This window comes from Haliaeetus leucocephalus, unplaced genomic scaffold (assembly GCF_000737465.1).
Source record: "Haliaeetus leucocephalus isolate CR32 unplaced genomic scaffold, Haliaeetus_leucocephalus-4.0 Scaffold184, whole genome shotgun sequence".
NCBI lineage: Eukaryota > Metazoa > Chordata > Aves > Accipitriformes > Accipitridae > Haliaeetus > Haliaeetus leucocephalus.
Window position 1 is genome coordinate 4,530,391 of NW_010972620.1, and position 22,453 is coordinate 4,552,843.

The 22,453-nt window shown below is 39.8% G+C and overlaps 1 protein-coding gene across 2 annotated transcripts in view; it reads left to right on the forward strand.

The window, feature by feature from the left end:
* The window catches only part of CCDC186 (coiled-coil domain containing 186), a 38,912-nt gene extending 20,608 nt beyond the window's left edge, over positions 1-18,304 (forward strand). For both annotated transcript variants that reach the window (XM_010564720.1, XM_010564721.1), the window contains exons 5-16: positions 529-741; positions 2,179-2,298; positions 2,856-2,960; positions 3,291-3,389; positions 4,178-4,264; positions 5,042-5,184; positions 8,230-8,485; positions 9,120-9,309; positions 10,415-10,495; positions 12,149-12,359; positions 13,401-13,620; positions 14,357-18,304. In XM_010564720.1, the coding sequence (XP_010563022.1) occupies positions 529-741; positions 2,179-2,298; positions 2,856-2,960; positions 3,291-3,389; positions 4,178-4,264; positions 5,042-5,184; positions 8,230-8,485; positions 9,120-9,309; positions 10,415-10,495; positions 12,149-12,359; positions 13,401-13,620; positions 14,357-14,440 (1,809 nt within the window). In that variant the 3' untranslated portion in view covers positions 14,441-18,304. The remainder of the gene's footprint in view (positions 1-528; positions 742-2,178; positions 2,299-2,855; positions 2,961-3,290; positions 3,390-4,177; positions 4,265-5,041; positions 5,185-8,229; positions 8,486-9,119; positions 9,310-10,414; positions 10,496-12,148; positions 12,360-13,400; positions 13,621-14,356) is intronic.
* Positions 18,305-22,453: the final 4,149 nt, after the last annotated feature.

Here is a 22,453-nt window from a genome sequence, read left to right on the forward strand (position 1 = left end):
AGTATTTTCTCTATTGTTTAAACTCTAAAGCTCAGTGTCTGATTCTTTCTTTTATTTGAGGCTGAATTTGTTAGTGCTGAGGCAGGGGGAATCTGTAAAAATAAGCCACTGAAAATAAGCCATCTGAAAAATAAGCCACTGAATAATGATTGTGCAATTGGCATGTGGATGAGGGAAGACAGAGGACTGGTACTGGGTATTTGCAAAATTATTTTGTTACTAAAACTTAGCAAATACACTTCTTTCCTTCTGAAACAACAAATTATATCCCAGATTACTAATGTATTGATAACTCATTTGAGATGTTTAGCTGTGAAACTGCAACTGCTTAGATATATATTTACTGTTAGAAGTATGAGTAATTCTAGTACTCAAGTGGGATCTAACCATTAGCCTTTGCAAAACTGGAGCTTTTGAGTCCTACTTTGTTATGCTACTATATTGCGATACTGAAAATATCCAGTAGTGTCTTATAAAAGCTAATTATGAAATACAAGATTGATTCATTCTATTTTAATATTTTTCAAGGCAAACAAGAAATGTGAAGAAGCACGCCATGAAAAGGAAACAATGGTGATGAAATACGTCCGAGGGGAGAAGGAGTCCCTTGACCTCCGAAAGGAAAAGGAGATACTTGAGAGAAGAGTGAGAGATGCAAACAAAGAAATAGAAAAACATACTAATAAAATCAAACAACTTTCCCAGGAAAAAGGAAGATTGCACCAGCTCTATGAAACTAAGGTGCTCTAAGTATTGCTGTATGGCTTGAGTGAATGATTAAAAGCACTATCAGAACAACCTTATCACTTGTTTGCTATTGTACTTGGGGAAAGAAACCTGTTTTCATTTGGGTTTGCTGTATAGCTGTGAAAACCCCTTTCCTTCAAGGGAAGGGGAAGAAGTTACTGAGTTCTCATTGTCATCTTTTTGAAGTTCCTTTTAATATTTCCCTAAATATTAGTTTGTGAAACATTAGGGGTTTTTTTTGACAAAATTGAAAAGACTGCTTGTTGCAGAGCCTGGATTTTGAGGGAATTTCTAGCTTGTTTGGATTTTTTTTTTTTAAAGGCTGTAGGGTTTTTTGCTATTTTTCTGTTTTCACTCTGTATTTTCTCTTTTGTACTACTAAAAATTGGTAAGAAAGCAATAGAATCTTTCAGGCCCAATTCCAAAAGTTAGCCATTCTTTTTTAGAAGCCAGTAAGAAATTCCCACCAGCCTCTTCCAGGTCTTTTGTATTGTGCTTCATAGCTGTGCTTCACAATTTTATTTCATGTGAAAGATCAAAAAATTGATAAATAGGGTTCAAACTTTGATTTGGGCCTCTTCTGAGTGATTGTACTGTGCACAGAAGGATCAGAAAAACACACCTTAATAGAAGTCCCAAAAATTACGCTTCTGAAACAAAAAATCACCTCAGTGTCCTCTCACACATGAACTGGAAGTGGCAGCTTGACTTGAGGTTTCCTAAACAAAACTTAACATACTATCTATCTTCATAACTCCTGAGGATTACACTAGAGCCTTACAGGAATTGTGCTGCTTTAAACTTTTTTGGTAAGATGAGCCTATTACTTCAGAAACACAATTTGGAAATTTGGCTTAATGCAGTGGTTTGTGGGTACTGGTATAGAACGTTTTGCCAGCAGTCTGCTTCTGTTAACATCCTTTCTTGGCACGGGTTAGTGATTTGACTTGCATACATTTCGCTGTCAGTTCTCACACTAGTCTGCACCTGTATAGCTGGTAATACCGAGCCATTGGTGTCACAATTTTTTTCTGTAGCATTGTATAATATACGACCTTACCACTTTGAACCTGTGTTTCCTCATCCTTTTGCCAGAAAAGAAGAAAAAGAGGACTGTGCAGCTTACCCAGGAGATACTTATTTTAGATCAGAACTCTAGACTGTGCTTTGTCTTTTAAGAGATATGTAACGTTAATGTATACTAACAGTGATGCAGCCTTACCTTGCTATTCAAACCAGAACAGTAATGTTGTTTTTTTTTCACTGGATTATGGGCTAAAGCATTATCAAGCACTCTCAAGTATGTGCATGCTTTTGCAAAATTCAGGCATTAAGAAAAAAAAACAACCCTGCATGTGACACTTGAGCAGGAGTCTTGTAGATGCACTGGATGATTTAATCCATAAAATAGTATCTATGAAATCTTCTTAGGACGGTGAAGCCACTCGACTCAACAGAGAAATAGAAAAATTGAAAGAAGAAATCAATTCTCATGTTATCAAAGTAAAATGGGCTCAGAACAAATTGAAAACAGAAATGGATTCACACAAGGTTAGTGAAGTGGTACTGATTTTATGACATGAAAATATAGTCAGAGGAGTATAGTTGATATACTGTTTACTTTTTATATAGTATTAAAATCTGTTTCTGAAGTGTTTTTTGTTTAATATGAATAGCTGCAGCAAAAGTCAGAATAGTGCTCTTAAAGATACTGATACTGAAATGGAAATGTTGAAAGGATGTGAGGGGAGAATGTATGGGGGGGATTCTGTTTAATCTGGTGATCAGATTTTTAATTTTTTTTTTTTGTATGAATTAACTCTCCCCTTAGTTTAGTTTTTATGTGATAGAGTTAAATCTATCCTCTGAAAATGTGCATAGCACATAACTGAGAGATCCTTTTGTTGTGCTTCCAGTGTTGGAACAAACAAAATTGCATAAAGTAATAGTTGAATGGAAGCAAGAGGAAAAATAATGCTGGACATACTTTTTTTTTTTGTTGTTAATTCTTTCCATACTGAAATAGGAAACTTTTATTATGAGAAATGCTTTTCTCAGATTAAGTTAGATAAATATGTTTAAGCCATTATTTATTACTGTTTTTGTAGGAAACCAAAGAACGCCTCAAAGATGCAATGACAAAATTAACTGAAGCAAAAGAAGAAGCAGACCAGATAAGGAAAAACTGTCAAGAAATGATAAAAACCTATCAAGTAGGCACATTATCTCAGGAGGTGAAATTAGTGTTTAGCACCTGAGTCGTCTTTTCCTCCCTTTCTGTCTTAAGCTGTATCAGGGAAGAATTATCCTGTGCGAGCTACAAAGCTGAGATGACTAGTCACTGGTTTCTTTACTTGGAAAATTGTTAAATAAAAGGGAAAATGTATGTCTTGATTGGCATGCAGCGTGGGGGTCTTTCTTGGCATATTCAGAATTATGTACCTACAGAAAAGACTCGGTGATATGAAAAGCCGTCTGCTCAGCAACTAGAAAGGGAAACATAAAACTCTAAAACTCTACTTACTTTTCTTCAATCCTTTTAGGAGTCAGAAGAAATTAAATCAAATGAATTGGATGCAAAACTCCGAGTAACTAAAGGAGAACTAGAGAAACAAATTCAGGAGAAGTCTGATCACCTGGAGGTAAATATGTGGTGTGTGGAGACAACACAGTTGGCAACTTAGTAGTTAAGAATGCCATGAGTTTTTAATTTTGAGAATCTTATCTTAAGCTGCTTCAAATTTTTGCCAAACATTTTTCTTTTTGGCCTAATACTACATCCCAGGTGTCTGCCTCCAGCCCTGCTTTTTGGAGGATGTATATAGCTATTACCTTGGATTCACTTTTTAAAAACAAAGTTATGAGAAAAGTATGATATAATGAGGATGAAATAACTGCTCTTTCATTTATAAACGTGAACGTTGCTGTAATTTAGAGCACAAATTCAGATGACAGGCAGGCCTTTCTCTGACCAGTATTTTGCCAAGCTATATGGCAAGGAGAGACATGGAGCAGCCTCTGTTCCATATAGAGATTTGCTAGGCCAAAAGCTAAATTCTGTAGTGATTTAGTACCTGCTGACAGCTAATATGTGCGTATGCCATCTTCAGAGTTAACCAAGTGTCAGTTTGCCTAGAACTTTCCCCAGGGGCTGTTGTGGCATAGATTTGTACACCTAAAACCAGAAACTTGTACACTTGAAAATAGAGTGTGTAATCTCATTTTTTGTTCTCAGCTCTTCTGAGAATAAAGAAGCTTTTAGGCTTGACCTTGCTTTTTGAATAAGTAAAACAAACCTTTAGGGCACCTGTTCTGCCTTAAGCCATCTCAGCTGTTGTGGTGGCCAGCATTGGCCTAAATGTTTTTTGACATCCCAGGAGATGCCACTGTCCATTTAGATTTCTCAAGGAGCTTCTCACTCTTTAAAAAGGTGCATCATGCAAAAATAAAAGAACTGGAAGACTTGAAGAGGACATTTAAAGAAGGCATGGATGAGCTTCGAACACTGAGAACAAAGGTAATGTGTGCTGCGGTGGATTGCAGTGGGGCTAAAGGCATAGTGTTGGGTTTTGGAACAAGACTATTCAATCTGTATTTTTACGTCTTTCGGAATAAACTGTGATTAGAGACTGGCTGGCATGAGACTAGAAGGGATATGTAACTGTTGACTTTGGGTAGCGTTTCTTAGGGAGTATCAGTTGATCCATAGTACAGCAATGTTTCATGGTATGCACCTCATTTGACTGAAAAGTTGAGAGAAACGTTTTAGTAAACATCTTGTAAAGGTAGTAACTTTGGAAAATGAGAAATACTTGTAAACTTTTCCTACCTGTGAGACTAGTCTTGTAGAGTTCATACATGTGATCTCTGATGAGGAGTATATACTATCCTTAACTTCCGAACAGTCTATAGATTAGCATGCCAGTCCCTCTCTCCGGAGCAGGGATTTAGCTCAATAGGACCTTAGAAAAAGGGAGGAAGACATAGTAAAGGGTTGGTCTGGTAACTGGGGAAAGATGATGTCTTTGAATCCTGATCCATTAAACTGGTAAGTGTGAGTCTTTGGACAAAACTAATGTTACACTTGTTTAATTTGATTTTTTTTTTCCTTTCTTTTTTTTGGTCTTTATTTTTCTGACTGTATTTGATGTGAAGTACTTGGGATATTGCTCTAAGCTACTTGGAACCACTAGAATTAACACAGGAGCTTTGTACAGTAATCTAGACATTTGATCAGAATAATTCAGCTCTGAAGTTTGGGAGCATAAATAGTTTCTGATTTTTTTCTATTTAGGTGAAGTGTCTAGAGGATGAGCGTTTAAGAACAGAAGATGAGTTATCCAAGTATAAAGAAATCATTAATAGACAGAAAACTGAAATTCAGAATTTGCTGGACAGAGTCAAAACTGTAGATCGTCTGCAGGATCAACATCAGAGGTACAGCTATGCATTTTGAGGAATGATTTGAAAGATTATCTGGGATGTGGAAAGTTTTTCTGTATTGAAGTTATTGATGCTTTAAAATGTACTGTAATTTGAAGAATCCATGTCCTAATTTAAGTGTTTTTCTAATCTAAATCAATATTGCTCGATATTCTTGGTAGAGATAATCTTGGTAGCCTCTTATAAGATGAGGCGATTGAGATGGATAAATCTAATTCAACATCTTTCATTATTAGAATAAGAAGTGCTTGATTTCTGGCATTCTCTATAGGAAGTTATGTCTTCTAGGTGTCAGCCCAGTGCTTGTTTTATTGAAAGATTGGGGAAAAGCAACTAAGCTGGAAAGATAGATTGCTGGAAAATTGTGGGGGATGAATGAAAGTATTTAACAAGAAGAATTTTATTTATTTGACAGATGCTGCATTCAGCTAGTAGGGACCACTTGTACTTCTAATGGACTGGAATTCATTCTGCTGTGTCAAAGTGCTCATTTAAGAATGCAAGGGAAATAATCTCAGAGAAGAGTTGGGTTTGTGGACACTTCAGGAGTGTCTGAACATAGTCATGTTTGTATAGGGTACATACGGACTAGAATATATAAATGTAATCCACTTCACTGATTCTAGTGGCATTACATAAATGGAGATAGACAAATGTCAGATAAGTATAACCACCCATATGTGCCTCCTGTGCTTTCAAACAGTTCTTATTTATCATTGAAAAATATTTCAGTGATTATATGCCTTCCTCAGGGTTTAGAGAATGAAGCATTTTCCATTTGCTGTGTGCTGGTCAGCTGTATTGGCACTGTGTCATCAGGCTTTCTAGGGAAACTGCAATATGTTAGAGACAACTGAAGCTTACACTTTGACCAATAACAGTTATTTTTCACTTGGGATCTTGCCAAATGAATTTAAATGACTGTGATCACAGTGTGAAACTACAAATGTGTTTTTCCAATTATCTTTTCCTCTCAGTAATTGAGACATGTTTAAATAGCTGTTTGTCATTCCTGTCTAATTTGGATAAATTTTTATTTTAAGTATCCTTCCTGTACGATACTTATCCCTACATCAAGTTTCATATTGTCTTTTATTTCTCTTTTAGAATGACTTTAACATGTTTCCAGTACTCCTTAGAATGTTTGATAAAGTTGTGGAGTCTCAACCAGAGATTTAAAACTTGGACCAGTAAATTCCTGTTACCATCTATGAAAAAGAAATCCTGGAATCTTGACCTCTGTTTTTCCTATTGTTGTGTAAAATAAATAAACTTATAGCCTTTCACTTTCTTGGAAGCAAATGGAAGGAATTTCATCTTAATTCACACAAAATCTTACCTGTTTTCCTGATGAGAATAGAGGAGGCAGATTTCTTTAGCCTGGGGAAGAGAAGACGGAAGGGAGACATCCTTAAATGTGTAAAAGGCCATTATAAAGGGAATGTTCAGTTATCCTTGTTCACTGGAGGAAGGATAAAAATAAAGAGTTTTGCAGGAAAGATGATTTTAGATTGAATGCTGGGAAGAACTTTATGGCTGAGCTGGATACTGATTACCTCCAGTGTTGCCTGGTCCCCTTCATTGGAGAACTTTAAGGATAAACTAGAGGTCTCTTTTTAGGATGGTCTAAACATTTAATTTTGTCTGGTTCAACCCTGACTGTTAACTAGAGATTTCTTCTGTCATAAGGAAACAACATAATTTGGAAATGTAAAATAGAAGCATAGCCTTCTGGCATAGGTTTTTAAATGGGAACTATAGGTGAGATATTTTGCAGCATAAATGGCTGAAAAAATCAGTGGTGTAGTTGTTCAGTCTTAAGTCTTCTGAAAGGTGGATTTAGCCTAAAACAGACTATAAATGCAGGGTGCAATATATTTGACGTTATCCTTTGGTAGTGCAAAGCTAGCTAACTTCCGTTGTCATTAACCACATGAACTCCTCATTTTGGTAGCTGGAAGTATATAATTTATAGTAGTGGAGTTCTAGTAGAATATACTTACTTAGTTTTGCAAAATTATAGTTCATTTTCAGAATTATTAATTATTTGGATTGCCTGAGCCTCACCTCTACTTGAAGAAACATGTTGATACGGGGTTGTTGACTTAAGGTGAATTGAGCCTCCTGGTAATTACCCTGTCTGACAGGGAATTAAGTAAGATGTGTGCCCTTGCTTTGTATAACTTTAATTTTATTTTAAAAATTGAATATACATGCTCCCTGTGAGAAAGAGAGGTGAGGGGTTTTCTGCTGATGTTGGAACGTAAGGTTTTAGAAAGGTGTAGAACATCCTATGATTGAATAACTAATGAAATAATATTACAAGAGCAAATGAGGAGGACATTTTTAGTCCATAACTCTTTTAACAGCTGTTTAATTTTGGAATTAATTTAAATCACTTTCTCTAAAATGTTGATCATAACTGAAGATACAGCCTTTCTTACTCAAATGGATTGCAGGTGATAGATCAAATGTCTCCTAATGGGAGTGCTTCAGTAGAAACAAGAACTTTTGTAGAGGATTGGGGGAGGAATAATGGAGTAAGACAGGTCCTTTGAATCGGAGCTGCACTGCTTGGATAAGGATGTTTCAGAAGTCACTATACTGCTGTCCTGGAGAAGCTCAAAACGGAGTATTTCCCTATCTCTTAAAGACAAGTCCTCTTACAGAATGACTGCCTTTGTTGGGTTTGCAGACCTTCCTCTTATCTGCAGCATCTGTTTTTGAGGGTTTTGTTTATGCCCTATACTGAAGCTCATGAAGTTGAATACAGAGAGATGATCTTCCTTGTGGAAGCTAATGACTACATGTCCTTCTGCATGTGGGTTACAATTATCTGTCACTTTAGCACTGCACATGTCATGAAATGGAATCTGCAAACTCCCTTGGCATTTAAAGCCATCCAGTGACTAACAGATGCCCCAGGGCCATTAATTGTTCCTCTGCCTTATTTGGTCTTGACCTGAATGCTTTTATTTCAGTAAGGTTTCATATCGTTAAGCTCAGGTTATCCCTAATAAGATACTATTGTTTTGACAGAGATGAACAAGAAATCAATGCTTTAAAGGAAGAAGTAGATGGTTTCAATTCTCTGGTAGCTGATCTCCAGAAGGACATTGAAGGTAGTCGGAAAAGAGAATCTGAGCTATTGATATTCACTGAAAAATTAACCAGTAAGAATGCACAGCTTCAGTCTGAAAACAATTCCTTACAGAGCCAGTTGGATAAGCTTTCTTACAGTGAAAGAGAGCTGCAGAATCAGCTGGAATGCGTTCAACAGGCTAAAGATGATCTGGTGAGTACGGTGTGCAGCTTCGTTTTTGCACTAGTAAGATGTCTGTTACCGATAAAGACGTGGCACATGAATTCCACCTTGTGCCTTTACCTGATCGCAATTTCTTGTTGAGTTTGCCAGTTTGATAGAATAATAGCAGCAGGATATGAACACCTCGTGTTTCTAAGAGGAGAGAAATCCTGAGGCACACTGCACTGGAATGGAGTGTTATTGTGTTGCTCTTCCTGGGAGTACAGAGTTATTCTCTGTGCAAGTGTCACTGAAACAATCAAAAGGTTGTAATTTGTCTGTGAAATTTATTACTATAAACTGTTTCTTAGGTCCTGTTTGTACTATGAGATTAATGGCATTTTTAATATACTTAGTGTGTCACAGAAGGTAATGTGACTGCACTGTACAGCTCTGCCTGGCTCTGTACTGTATCGTGCAGAAGTTTTGGAGATTGTTCAGGAGTCTTACTGTAGTGTTGCACTGTGCTGCATATTCATTTGCAGTGGTAGTGTTTAGCCTAAATAATAGATGTAAAATATGAATGATTCTCAGGTGAAAAGTGCAGAGTTAAGGCTGTTGAGCCTACAGTATGGTTAGGCTGGAATTTTTTTGTATATGACTGAAAATAAAACTACAATTTCAGGCCACCAAGTTACACAAGGAGGAAGATCAGCGAAAGCTAGAGGTTGAGACACTACAGGCTCAGCTAGCTTCAGAGCAGAAAGAACTAACAGCGCTGAAGACCCACGTGGATGAACTGAAAGATGAACTGGCTACCCAGAAGCGCAAGCATGCAGCAAACCTGAAAGATCTCACAAAGCAACTTCAGCTAGGTTGAAATTATTTTCAGATATAATGAGTCAGCCCCATCTGTAAGCCACTTCACAGTGTCTGGTAGAGACTAGGGTACTGTCTGCGTATGCCCACTGCTTGAGTGTAGCCCTTCAAGCTCTCCCTGTCCCTAAAGAGAATGAGAGTGAACAAGCAAGTTAGATCTCGTGGAAACTGCAGTTATAGGAAACAGGCCTTAGTGTCAATTTTCAGTCTTAAATACATTTTAAAAGTTATATTTAGACATAAAATGGAAGATTTATTTCAAAAGAGCTTAGTCTTTGTTACCATGTATGGGACTACTGAAATGTCACTGTGGGTATATATGGATCCTGGCCTGTGTAAGGGTATATTCAAAGGTTGCTAGAAGTTTCCTAGTTGCTGACTGTATCAGACATCGCTGGTGACAGTTATTTTTTAGTATATTAAACAGAGCGCTTCAGTTTTTAAAGATGAATGTGGAGAGACTGATGACTAATTTTGTCAACAAACAGAAATCATTAAATACCTGATAATGCATATGCTCTGAATGCAAATAGATTTGAATATAATCAAATCTGTTCAAAATGTATTTGAAAGAAGAGATACTGTTGGTATTGTGCAAGACAAGTTCCATGTCTCTTTTTGTACATATATGAACAGCTGTGCACTTTCCCTCTTGATCCCAACTGAATGAGTGATGTTTCTGGCACAAGTACTACACTGAGCTCCCCATAGTGATATAGTTATGAGATCCAGGAACAGAGTTGTCATTCTGTCATTCAGTACTTATTTACATGGCAGTCCTAATCAAAAGTAAAACCAAATTTAAGTCTTATTGTTCCCAGTTACTCCTATGTACGACATTACCTGCTTCAACTGGCAACTGCTGCAGGGTGTAGGGATCATGGTGAATGTTGCATCCAGGTGCTTCATGGTTGTATGCAGGGAGGGGAGGGGGGCTGTTTGGTTTTGGGGTTTTTATAGTTGCTACCATTACCTTTCAGTTGTCATGCCATGTTAAATTGGTGCAGATCAGAGAGGATTAGAGTTTTTGTATGTTGTGTAACACTATGATTTTTGGTTTTTAATCTGCTGTTGGTAACCATAATTATGTTATACTTTTAGCACGGAGGAAATTGGATCAGATGGAAAATGGTAATTATGACAAAGAAGTAAGCAGCATGGGGAGCCGTTCCAGTTCATCAGGTAATGTAGCACATAGCAGGGTGGCCAAAACAATCCTTTGATCTTAATAAGGTTGCCGTGGTGTGCTGCCATGATCCTTGCTCTTTCTGTGGTTTGTGCATATGCAGTGTGTGGGCAGCCTCCCATTAAAGCTGACAAAATAGCCTTTAAGCACCAAAATGCACTTGGCTGAATGCAGTTGTAGGTGCTTATTCTTATTACAAGATTAAAGTTTAATGTTTATAATGTTTATATATTTTGGTTCTTTTTAAATGCCTACCTTTTGTATTTTGTTGCTTTTATGTTTGCAGGAAGCTTAGAGGACTCCCGTTTATAGAGAACCCTCTTAAATGCTGCCAGAGGCAAAACAAAAATGAGCAGTGGCTTCCAACGTTGTTTAACTGCACTGTTGACAGTTGCAACTGTGTAAATGATAAATCAGTTAGCGTGTTTAGAGGCATCAGTGTATTTGTGTAAAATTCATTACTTTCTATCCAGTTAGAAGTGGTTATCTGAAAACAACATCTGTTTTCTTCCTCAGTATCTTTGGGTTTGTCGTGGTTTAACCCCATCTGGGAACTGAGCACCACACAGCCACTTGCTCAGTCTTCCCACCCCCCCTGCTGGGGAGGAGAATCAGGAGAAAAAAAAGTAAAACTTGTGGCTTGAGATAAGAACAGTTTAATAACTGAAAGAAAATCAAATATAATAATAATAATAACAATAATTGTAATGAAAAGGAAGATAACAAAAAGAGAGAGAGAGAGAAATAAAACCCAAGAAAAGACAAGTGATGCACAATGCAGTTGCTCCCCACCCACTGCCCAGCCAGTCCCTGAGCAGCAATCAGCCCCCCCCCGGCCAACTCCCCCCAGTTTATATCCTGAGCATGACGTCCTATGGTATAGAATATCCCTTTGGCTCGTTCAGGTCAGCTGTCCTGGCTATGCTCCTTCCCAAGTTCTTGTGCACCTCCTTGCTGGCAGAGCATGGGAAACTGAAAAATCCTTGATTTAGGATAAACACTACTTAGCAACAACTAAAACATCAATGTGTTATCAACATTATTCTCACACTAAATCCAAAACACAGCACTGTACCATCTACCAGGAAGAAAATTTAACTCTATCCCAGCTGAAACCAGGACAGGGTTTTAAGTTGGGTTAGTTCTGTCAAAGTGTCCTGTAATCTCACTGTATGACAGAGGAATACTTGGAGAGAAGAACAGAAAGAAAAGAAAATACTTAATTCTAAGTGATCAGTGCTGCAGAGTGTTTATACATCAGGCTTTAGCCAGTCAGTACAGTTTTCACGGTGTTGTAATTTTAGTGGACTCTAAATCAGGTATGTTTAAAATCAGCTTAGTATTGTACAAAGCAATATTAATGAATATGAAGGTACTTATGCAAGAGTAAGCATTACTGAAGTAAGCACGCTTATACTAAAGGAGCTATGCCCATGCTAGGGGACTACACTGCTGTGTCTCAGCATGAATCATTTAAATGGTATAAGGATTGTTTATATAAAACCCCACAAACATATAAGGGAAACCGACATTTTGAAAAAAATACCCTAAGCTACTGAAATGTAATGAATGCATGCACTGCACTAGCAGAGACATTTTACCTGGTATGAAAGCAGAAAGAGCTTTTACAAATATGTATGTGTTGGCAGGGTCCCTTAATGCGCGCAGCAGCAATGAAGATCGGTCACCTGAGAATATTGGATCTTCAGTAGCTGTGGATAGCTTCCCAGAGGTGGACAAGTCTATCTTGGTTGAAAGAATACTAAGGCTGCAGAAGGCACATGCTCGAAAAAATGAAAAGATGGAGTTTATGGAGGATCACATTAAACAACTGGTGGAGGAAATCAGGAAAAAAACAAAGTATGTTCTGGATTCTGTTCGTACAGTTTTTCAGTGTTGAGCTGGTACACTAGACAAGTATTCTGGATTTTATGCAAGACAAGTAATTGTCTAAATGGAAATATTTAAAACAACAAAAATATTGCAGTGAAAGTAGATCTCAAAGGTAGGATTAGTCTTGACCTTTTTTTTCCTTATCTTTCCCCAGCAGTTACAGTAATTGTCAAGTTGTTTATTACTAAAATTTTTCAGGAGGAATAGGCTGGTGCAAGTGGTTTTTTTGGTAGCAAAATGGTCACCAGGTGGCTGATTTGAGGTGGACTGCTGCCACTGGCTAACAGAAGAGTCCATTCTCTGCATGTGCATAAAAGGGTGCTGATTATAAGTGTTTGTTTTGGAAGGAGAATTTGCATAATTCCAGATGGTAGTCTGGCATGCATACCAAACAATTTATCTGAGCCAAAAGTGGTCAGTATTTAACATGAGACAGGATTTCCATGTAAGTGGAATCTTGTCTTACAGGATGATGTCTGGAACTTCAGTTAGGAGGGGAAGAAATTGTGGCATATACCTTCCTCTGGAAAGTACAGTTGTCTGTTAAGTTTAGCCTTTGCTTAACGAGCCTATTTATGCCCATCTGGTACCATTCCACAGAACATGATCACAGCTTGTGAAGACTCTTGAGCAGAGACTTTGTAATTTTTGCCTCATCTGTAGAAAGCTTAAGATTACCTGTGTGGAGTCTTTCAGCAAAGAAAAAGTAGAGGCATTTTTTAAGTACCTTTTTGCTCCAGTAGCAATATTACTTTCTCAAAATACTTCTAAATATGTAAACCTTGTGCATTGTAGTGACTCGGCTTACCAGCATCTCCTATAGCACTGTTGGTATCCCAGGTTTTCCTCTGACCTAGAAATTGCAGGAGTTGATTTTTACTGCCTTTTCATTAATACAGTACTGCTTGAAAAGAAAATTACTCTTATGTCAGGAATCTGAAGTTACTTCCATGGCTGACTTTTCACTGCCTTGTAATGTTATATTTCTAAAATTATTTTTCCCCCCAGAATTATTCAGAGTTACATTTTGCGGGAAGAAGCTGGAACGCTATCATCAGAGGCCTCTGACTTCAACAAAGTACACTTGAGTAGACGGGGTGGGATTATGGCATCTCTGTACACATCTCATCCTGCAGATAGTGGTCTCACGTTGGAACTCTCCTTAGAGATAAACAGGAAGCTACAGGCTGTGTTGGAAGATACATTACTGAAAAATATTACATTGAAAGTGAGTAGCTATGCCAGTTCTTCCACACATTCTTGAGGTTCTGAAATACTGCCTTCAAAGAGATGCATGCTGTTAAAAGGAGGAGGCTTTTCAGAAGTCAGCTCGTTGTGAATTGGTGCCACTGATAGCACTGGGTTAATCAGAGAGTTATGTAACATGATCCATGCTGAAGCTCTGTTGTGGGACCCGTGTAGTATGCTGCACTAACAGGCTGCTTCTTGAAATGAATTCTGGGCTGCCTGTGCATTCAGCGGGGAAGGGCCTCTCCAAGCTCTCCCCAGTCACCTGGAGCCAGGGGCATGGGCCCTACATGCTCGCCCTGTGCCAGTAGCTGGCTACCCTATTGAGCTATTGGGGCAGCATGTCTGCTGCACGGGAAAGATGGCAGGCTGGAAAATGTTGTGCAGGCTGCCAGCCAGACAGCAGTGTTCTGCAGAAGTTGGAGATCTCTTCCTGTAATTATCGTTCCCCTTGAACGCTGTCTAGGCGGCCTGTAGAGTATTAGTAACTGCAAAAAAAGACTTGCTGAGAGCTTTGCATCCTTTATGGAAATGAGCTTGGTTTTCTCCAACTCTGTCTAATCATTCGTGCTTGTTCTGGATACTTGAAAGTACCAACCTGCTGACATAAACAGTAATTTTAACTTACTAGTGCATTTTGTGCCAAATGGCTCATTTTCCCTGTATAACTTACCCTATCTTTTTTTCTTTTTTTTTTTTTTTTTCCTCCCCAAAAGGAAAACCTTCAAACTCTAGGAACAGAAATAGAACGGCTTATTAAACACAAGCATGAACTGGAACAGAGAATAAAGCAGACATAACTAAAACTTTTATGGAATAACCAACATGAAGATGCAGAAAAGGCAGGTGCTACAGACCACTGTTTTTTACATGTTTCCTGAAATTTGATTGCCTGCCAGCACAAGCATCCGGTATTTTGCATATACAGCCTTTAACCATACAGGCTGTCCTTACTTGTGTGAGAGATCTATGGGGTTTGGCATCAGTGTGGTTCTGTCTACTCAATACCAGCCTGAGGTGCTGCTGAATTTTACTACACACTACATTTATCTAAAACTTTTATTTGAAATGACATACAGATGCTTTGCAGTGCATATTATGTTTTGAGTGAGTTGCAGTGAGATTTTAATTTCTGCCCGGTATAATTAATCAGTCTTGTAGTGATGGAGCTTGAAAAAATACAACAAATTCTGTCTTAGTTGCTGTTGAACATATCCAATGTTAATGAGCTTTAAGGGCTTTCAGACATTATTTCCTTTCTTCCATATTATTTGTGATATTTAGGTTGATTAAGCATTTTTGACATACGCATGGAAAAATGCTTTGTAACAAAATTTTGGTTTTTAAGTGGTGGCCATGATATTGCGTATTTTCTGCTTTAGATTAACATTCAATGGCTTGTTTCTTTATCCAAAAGAAGAGAAGCAACAGTAAAATTAAGGGATTAAGAAGCTTTCAAACTCAGTTGTTGAGTATATATAATTGAATCAAATGTCAATTCAATAAATCCTGTAAACCCTTGATCTTCAGACATACAGATCTAAAGAAGTCTGATATCAGATAATTGGTTAATAAAGTTCACTGGCCTTCTGCATAACTAACAGCATTTAAAAAGTAAGGAGTTTTAACTGCCCATTGTTACGTATGTACAGGTAGACATCGTGATTGCATCTGTTTTCGCGTGGTCAGAAAATCTGTTTTCAAAGACAAATGGAAGCTAACTAAATTTTCTCATTAACTGTGGCTAGACCAGCTAGTGAAAGTAATAGTAAGAAATAGGAAATATATCTAAATGGGATTTTAATCTATTGGTTGTACAGATTTCTGTGCCACTTTCACAGTACAACTCCTTAATTCTACTGTTGTGAAGAATTAGTTGGTCAAAATGGCATGAACTGAGAACTGTTATTCAATCCTTCAGTGTCTGAGAGGGTGATGGAGGAAGAGTATCAAGGTGACAAGATTCTGGTTAGTCATGACATCATGTTCATATTTTAATTCCAGGATAAGTAATTTACAGGATTTGAAATATCTATTGCAGCAGTAAATGCATAGATTTCTGTATTTATTGCCTTTTGACCAAAATGAATTGACCAGATCACAGTGTAAATATGTACTTTGGGTTTTTATTAAATACTTGAACTTCCTATTATCATGAAAAAAGATTCAATGTACATTTACAATAGCAATGCTTCAGCTATTTTAATTAGAAAGGATACTTGGGGGCGGGGGGGTGGGACACAGAATTTGTCTTACCACAGGCACCATTTGCATCATTCACAAAACAAGGGGCCTGAATCTGGCAGCACACACAGGAGGATAATTTATCAAAGCATCTAGGTGACTTAAGGGTGTGTACTCATTTTCAGGTGCCACTGAGTCACTTGAGCTTTGTAATGAACCAAATTGAGCAAAAGGGCCTGATTTGGTTTGAGTAGTTTGATTCAAGACAGACTTCCTTTTTACTTTAAAGATAGGCATCTGTGAAAGTCCTCATGGGATCAAAACCTGGTTTGTGGTTTAGAGAGCTTCAGGAGTCTTGGATAGCAGGTCCCTTCAGCGTCAAAGGATTAAGTATTTCTTTAGAAAGGGAAGGTGGAAACAAACTACTTAAAACCTGACCGAGCATTGTAGAAACTGTGAGCCTTTAATCTGGGTGGGTTTTTATACATATATTTTTCTAGTTCCTGAGAGCAATGGTTATCTGAAACGTTAGGGAATTTGGACCAGTGCAGTCATGGGACTACCTCTGCTTTACTGTTTTTTAAGTGATGTGAAGAGGAAACTACCTGGCTCTGCTGAAACAGATTTGTCACCAGCTTCCAGGAAGTGAACAGGCAGTTATTCGTGACTGAACTAGACCTTCTGCTGAAAGTATTTAGAAAAATTTGCATGTTAAAACATAGCTTAGCTCTTGTATGTTTGTGTTTTCATGCTTTAATGTACCAGATCTCTGGATATTTTCAAGCATTCAGCTGAATGACTCCAGTATTTTCGATACCATGTTAATACTGTAATCATTTAATGTATGTTCTCCAGGTGTACAATGTGAATGAAGGAGAAGTGTGGATGCAGATGGAATAAGTGCAATGACATTGTGGAAATTCTTATTTCTTTTTGGCATGGTTGTTTCTCCTTTTAAGTTATTTGAGAAACCTAGTTAGCTGTCCTGCCCTGCTGGAAATGCTGCTTCCTCTCTGTAGCACTAGTAGCTTCTCAGACTTTCCTTGGTTATGGAGACACACAAAGCAGCCAAAATATTACGTTGTTTATTGTGCAGTGTCTTCATGGACCAAAGTCATCTTCTGCAGGCATTATTTTAAACATACCTGTTATAGATGAAAATTTCATTCTAGCTCGCACAGTGGCAAATGACTCTCTATCCAGTAAGCCCAAAATGTGATGAATGCCTGACAGGGTCAGCCAGCAACTTTGCTTAATAATGTTGCTCATTTCTGAGAGGCAGTGGTGTATTAGCCATAAGAATGTTGCTGGCAAGTCACCTGTCTGTTGCTTCCATAGGGTAGATTGTCAGGAGTGTAATACTGTCGGTGCTGGTGTTCACAAGAACACTTCTGTGAAAAGATGTGCTTCTGCGGGGCGGTTCATACAGGTGAGCACGAGCTGGTGCAGAGTGGGTGCAAGGCTTGCATAGCAATCGCATTTCACTTACCCTTGTTTTGGAAACTTTATATTATGAGCCTGAGATTGAAAACTGTCCTTAGATAAACTGAATTTTAGAGAGAAACTGATAAACTAATTTTGAAGGCAGCCTGGAGCAGTTAGCTACGTACCTGTCATTGAAATTCAGTGTCCATTAGACATGTAACTGCCACAGGCTGCTTTTGAAAATACCAAGCTTGTAGCTAGTTGTGTCCTACAGGCTTAAACATCTGTTTCTTAAATATTCAGGGTGCTCTTTGAATTCAAACATTGCACATCCAGTTGTTGTTAGAGGCCCTACAGGAAAGCTGCCTGTGCTTTTCCACCCTCTGTTAAATCCAGCACTGTCATTGTCTAAAGCCAGACCCTCTGAACTGAAGAATACCATTTTATGCTATAGAAAGCACTCGTTTTCTGCCATATAGACTTGTACGATATTTTTTCTTTTAGTCTCCAGAAGGCAGTGGAGACCGATTTATTCCTCAGATAAGTTATCATCTTCACTTGTTGCTGGCATCACCTGCAGTATTTCCAGCTACTAAAACTGAAGTTACACTCTCTTGAAATATTTTTCATTATAATATTTTTGTTCATAACTAAAAAAAATAAAAAAAAAATTAAAAAATCAGATCTCTGGCTTCCACTGAACCGAGTGTAAAGCTGAGTGCCCGCATGCTGCAGAGACCCAAATCTAGGAAGGGGTTCAGAGAACAAGGCCTGTCTGAATGAGCCTCCTCCACCCTTCCCGCTGTCAATGGAACCGGCTGTGATGGTAAATGTCAGCAGTAGGTGGCACTAGAAATCAGATTTACCGTGTCTCCACAACGACCTGAAACCTGTCAAGCGTTGCAGGGGGACCTGGGTGGTATTTAGAGCTTTTCCCAGATGGATGGGGGTTTCCTTCCCATTTTCGTGTTCTAACTGAAACTATGTTGAATCTTCCAATATATGTATGTATGTTGTCTGAATATACACAGAATGTCTATTGATTTAATTTTGTAGATACCTGTTTCTGTATAAAGTTTTTGAAGATATCACTATACCTTATGTATATATTGTACTTTGAAATAATAAACATACAAATGTATGACAGTCTGGTTTGGGTCTGTGGTTTGTACCATTGCTTATTTACTGCTGCTTAACTCTGGATTGTGCTGATAGCTCTCGGTAGAGGCCTGTGGTGGTGGCACCAGCGTGCTGCATGTTGGGTGGTCATCTTCAGTGAGTGGGAGTCTCTCCTTCTCACAGTGCAGAAATGTCCTCGTGATGCTTGTAAACAAGTGCTCTGGGCTAAAAGCAGCTTAATTGCCAGCAAACTGTTCTAGCCAGCACGCGTGCTGGGAGGGCACCATAAAAGCCCCTTCTTGTTTCCCCTCAAGTAGATACAACTATATAACATGATCTGCAGTCGGAGGCATTGCTGCTACCCACAGCTTAGCAGGGCGATGCTTGCTGCCAGCCCATACTTTTCTCTTGCGCTATCTAAACAAGACGTGGCAGTGCATCTTTGCCATGTACCTCTGGTACTGCAGGTCAGCTTGAACAGCAAAGCCAGGGAAAACAGGGCTGCACACCTTTCATACTGTCATCTCTTGGAAACGGGGGTGGGACTTTTCTGTCCTAAGGACAGGTGATAGGTATGCTGCAAGTAAGTACTGCTGTGAGCTACTGCCAGTCCTGGTAAGTGGCCTTGATGCTGGAGTCCTCTTTTCCCTTGTGTCATGTGAATTTGACAACCCCACAGTCCCAGTAGCAAGGGCTGGTTCCCTTGGCCACAGCTCTACATTTGGGACACTATTTGCTGCTCTGGTTTATTCCCTTGCAGAGATCTAATTTAGCTTGGTTTTTAGCCATGATATTGTTTTTAAAAAAAAAAAAAAAAGTGATGCTGTCCGGTTGCTGGCAGTTCATTGTGGCTATGCTCATGTTAAAAGTGTGGGAATCAGATTTGTATGTGTTGACCTGCCCTTGCAACCTGATTGTAGAGAGACAGAAAAAGGGAAAAAAGAATGCCATGAAGGGGATGATTTATGGAGTTTATTCTAGTATCTCCCAGAGTACCTTCAGTGAGACAAGGAGGTGTCCTATTTTCTTGAAATTTAATGGCAAACTACCACTAGCTTCCTAGGATCAGGGTGAGGGCTTCCAGTTAAGTTTTCTGGTTACTGTTACCTGTATGACTCCTTGCTGGAATTGTTTTGCAGTTCACTGTTTTTCTTCCAGCTTTCCACTGATAGCAAATACAGCTCTTGCTGACAGATGTGACCAAAAATCAAGATTTATTTGTGCTCCCCAAGTACTTAGCACTGCTGTTTGGAAACAACAGCCTGAAGCTAATACAGATAGCTCACATATAGATCTTGGCTTTGGTGGTATTTGCAAGTAGCCATTTGGTGAACAGCTTCCTGCCCCCATTTTACAGATAGGTCTGTATTTGAGGCTGACACGGCACGACTATATTTGCAGAGGAAGGGTTCTCACAGCACAGTAGCGTGAAGTACTTGATCCTGAAGCAAGCCAGTCTCATGCTGGTGCTGTTGGGTAATGAATATATAACCCAATGCTAGCAGTTTACTTGTCTAGTTGACTGCAAAATAGGAAATCAGCACTGCTGTTTTTTTTTCTCTGCTCTGTTTTAAGGTTGGTTTTTTTTTTAATGGAGAAGTATGGCTGGGTTTTTGTTGTTGCGGTTGGTTTTAGGCTATTTTGCATTAAACCACAGTGGGTCGGTGCCAGATTTTGCAAGATCTTTGCATGCATAAGTGTAACTGTTTCAGTAGAAGAGTGCTGCTGAACAAGTTGTTCTCATCTGATGTGTATAAATATGCTGTTAAATGTGTTTGTTGCTGTTCTGCTCTGGTGGATGCCCTATAGTCAGGAAATCCTCTGGCCTTCAGGTTTTGCAGGGCTCCATACCACATGCATCTGCCCACTGATCTGAGTGGGGCTGCTCTAGTGCCTCAAGCGAAGCACCTTGCTGACTAAAAGGCTGAATCCATTCTGGTCTGAATGCCTGTGGGCTTCTTAAGAAGCTTCTATTTAAAAAATAATCCCATGTGTGTGGAATAAGGAAAAGCAGCAGATGAAAGCACGGAGAAGTCTGCGAGCTCTAACCAAAATGCTGGTGTTTTACACGAGGTAGCCAAGCAGCCACAGCCGTTCCCTTTGGGGTGGCTGGTGGGTCCTTAAATGCTGCCCTGGGCCCTTCAACCTGCAGTTCTTCAGAACTTTGAAGATGGAGGTGGCTCGAAGCAAGGTGTGAATACAGGGCAATGTTTTTCAAGCTGTGGTCTGCATCCTGATGGAAGGGCTTGTGAGGCTGCACTGTGAAAGCAGCTGGTTAAAAATGCTCCGAAAATGATTAGATCGGAACTCCAGTCAGGGCCTGGCACAGGGGAAAGGAAGGTGAGAATCCCTTATATCAACACTGTGGGTAAAAGCAGCCTATGGCCAAGTTACAGGCTGAAAAAACAAGCCTAGGGCCGGTCAGCCTAAACCTGTTTTGTGGGTCTGCAAATTCCCTGGAAACTTTGGCAAGTCAAAGAGGTTGAAAAACACTGAACTTGGGCTCAGAGCTGTGACCTGTTAATGCTGTTAAGTGGCTTGTAATAATCAGCTGGTCTGGCTTCACCTTAGTAATTAGATTATCAGAGAAATATTGATTAGACGGACTCTGGAAAATATTTAAGGTCTTCACCCTTCTGGAGAAGTGATCTTCAGCTATAAGGTGAAGTGAGAAATCGGGAGCGAGCTGCTGTCAGCTTGTCGCGGGCTTAACATCAGGAGTGACACAGGCTGCTGGCAGCCGTGCTGGCGATGCCCTTTTGCTGGTCCCTTCCCCTTGCCATGCGTCTGATCTGGCCCTAGGGCTCAATCAAACCGGTGGGGGTGGCTGGTGTAGGGGACAGGTCTCCACTGCGGTGCAGATGGAGACAGGACTGTCCCAGGGGTGAGGTTATTGCCCACAGCTGTCCACCTGCTCCCAAGCTGTTATTCAACAGTTGAAGCAGCTCCTGACACACTGCAGGGAACTGCTCAGCCTTTTGAGGCACAGCAAGGAGTATGTGTTTTCCCCAGCAATGCTGTGCTGTGACCTGCAGCGTTTCAGAGGTGGTTGCACAGCTCCCGTGTCCTCCGTGCTGTGGAGACGGAGATCTCTGAGTGAGGTGGGATGGCTGGCAGCAAAACTCTCCAGGTAAACCTTCCCCCAGGATCCACAGCCCCTTGTTTCACTTGGCTTTAATCAGCCGTTTCTGGACTCTAGAAAGATCCAGCTGGAGCCAAGCAGGCGTTTCCCATCTGCAAGGACTGGCGGGGAAAGCCTCTGCTTCGTAAACCAGTCTGGGTACCCGTGGCCTTGGATGCCGTGCTTTGAAGCTCTCGTGGTTTTTCTTGGGCCATGCAACCCCGATACCAAATGCATCGAGATGGGCTGCCGGCAGGGAATGACTACCACGCTGGGACTTCAAAAATGTAGGTGCACCTCTAAACCAGGACCTGGCAAAACACGGGTTGGATCAAGTTACCTTCGCTCCTCAGGTAGGTGAAGCCCTTGGAAAAGAGATGTGACAGATTTGGCCATAAGCCTGTAGCACGAGGCTTGCAGATTACATTTTTTTGTTACCTGAATTACGTCAAACCATTTCCTTCTCAGACTTTCCTTGCAATCTTCCAAGGCTGCTTGTTGACAGTGAAAGACCAGTCAACTATTTCAAACCGATTTGACCTTGCCTGGGTTGGTGACGGAGCACAGACCTTGCTGGTAGTGGTCACCTTGTAATGCCAAATCCACTGCAGCGTGTGTCTCATTGAAGACGTTTGGGCAACCGCAAGCCATGCCAAGGCACGGTGGTGGGTGCGCTCCCTCCCATCACACTGAAGGAGAGCGTGATTTAGCTTCCCTTGGCTTTGGTGGTAGCTGAAACAATAGGAATGTCCCTAAAGGCCAGGGCTCACAAGCCAGCAGGGTTTCTCTAGAGAGCAATAAATGGAGGCACTTACGTTTAATTAATTGTGTATCGGAGCAAACACTGGAAAAAACCCAAACCAGCCAACCAAAGCAGCGAGTTTACCACTGACTGGCTGGGGGAGGCTTCTGCCAAGAAAGCAGCCTTGGATCGGAGCACAAGGAAGCGAGGCCCTTCCAAAGG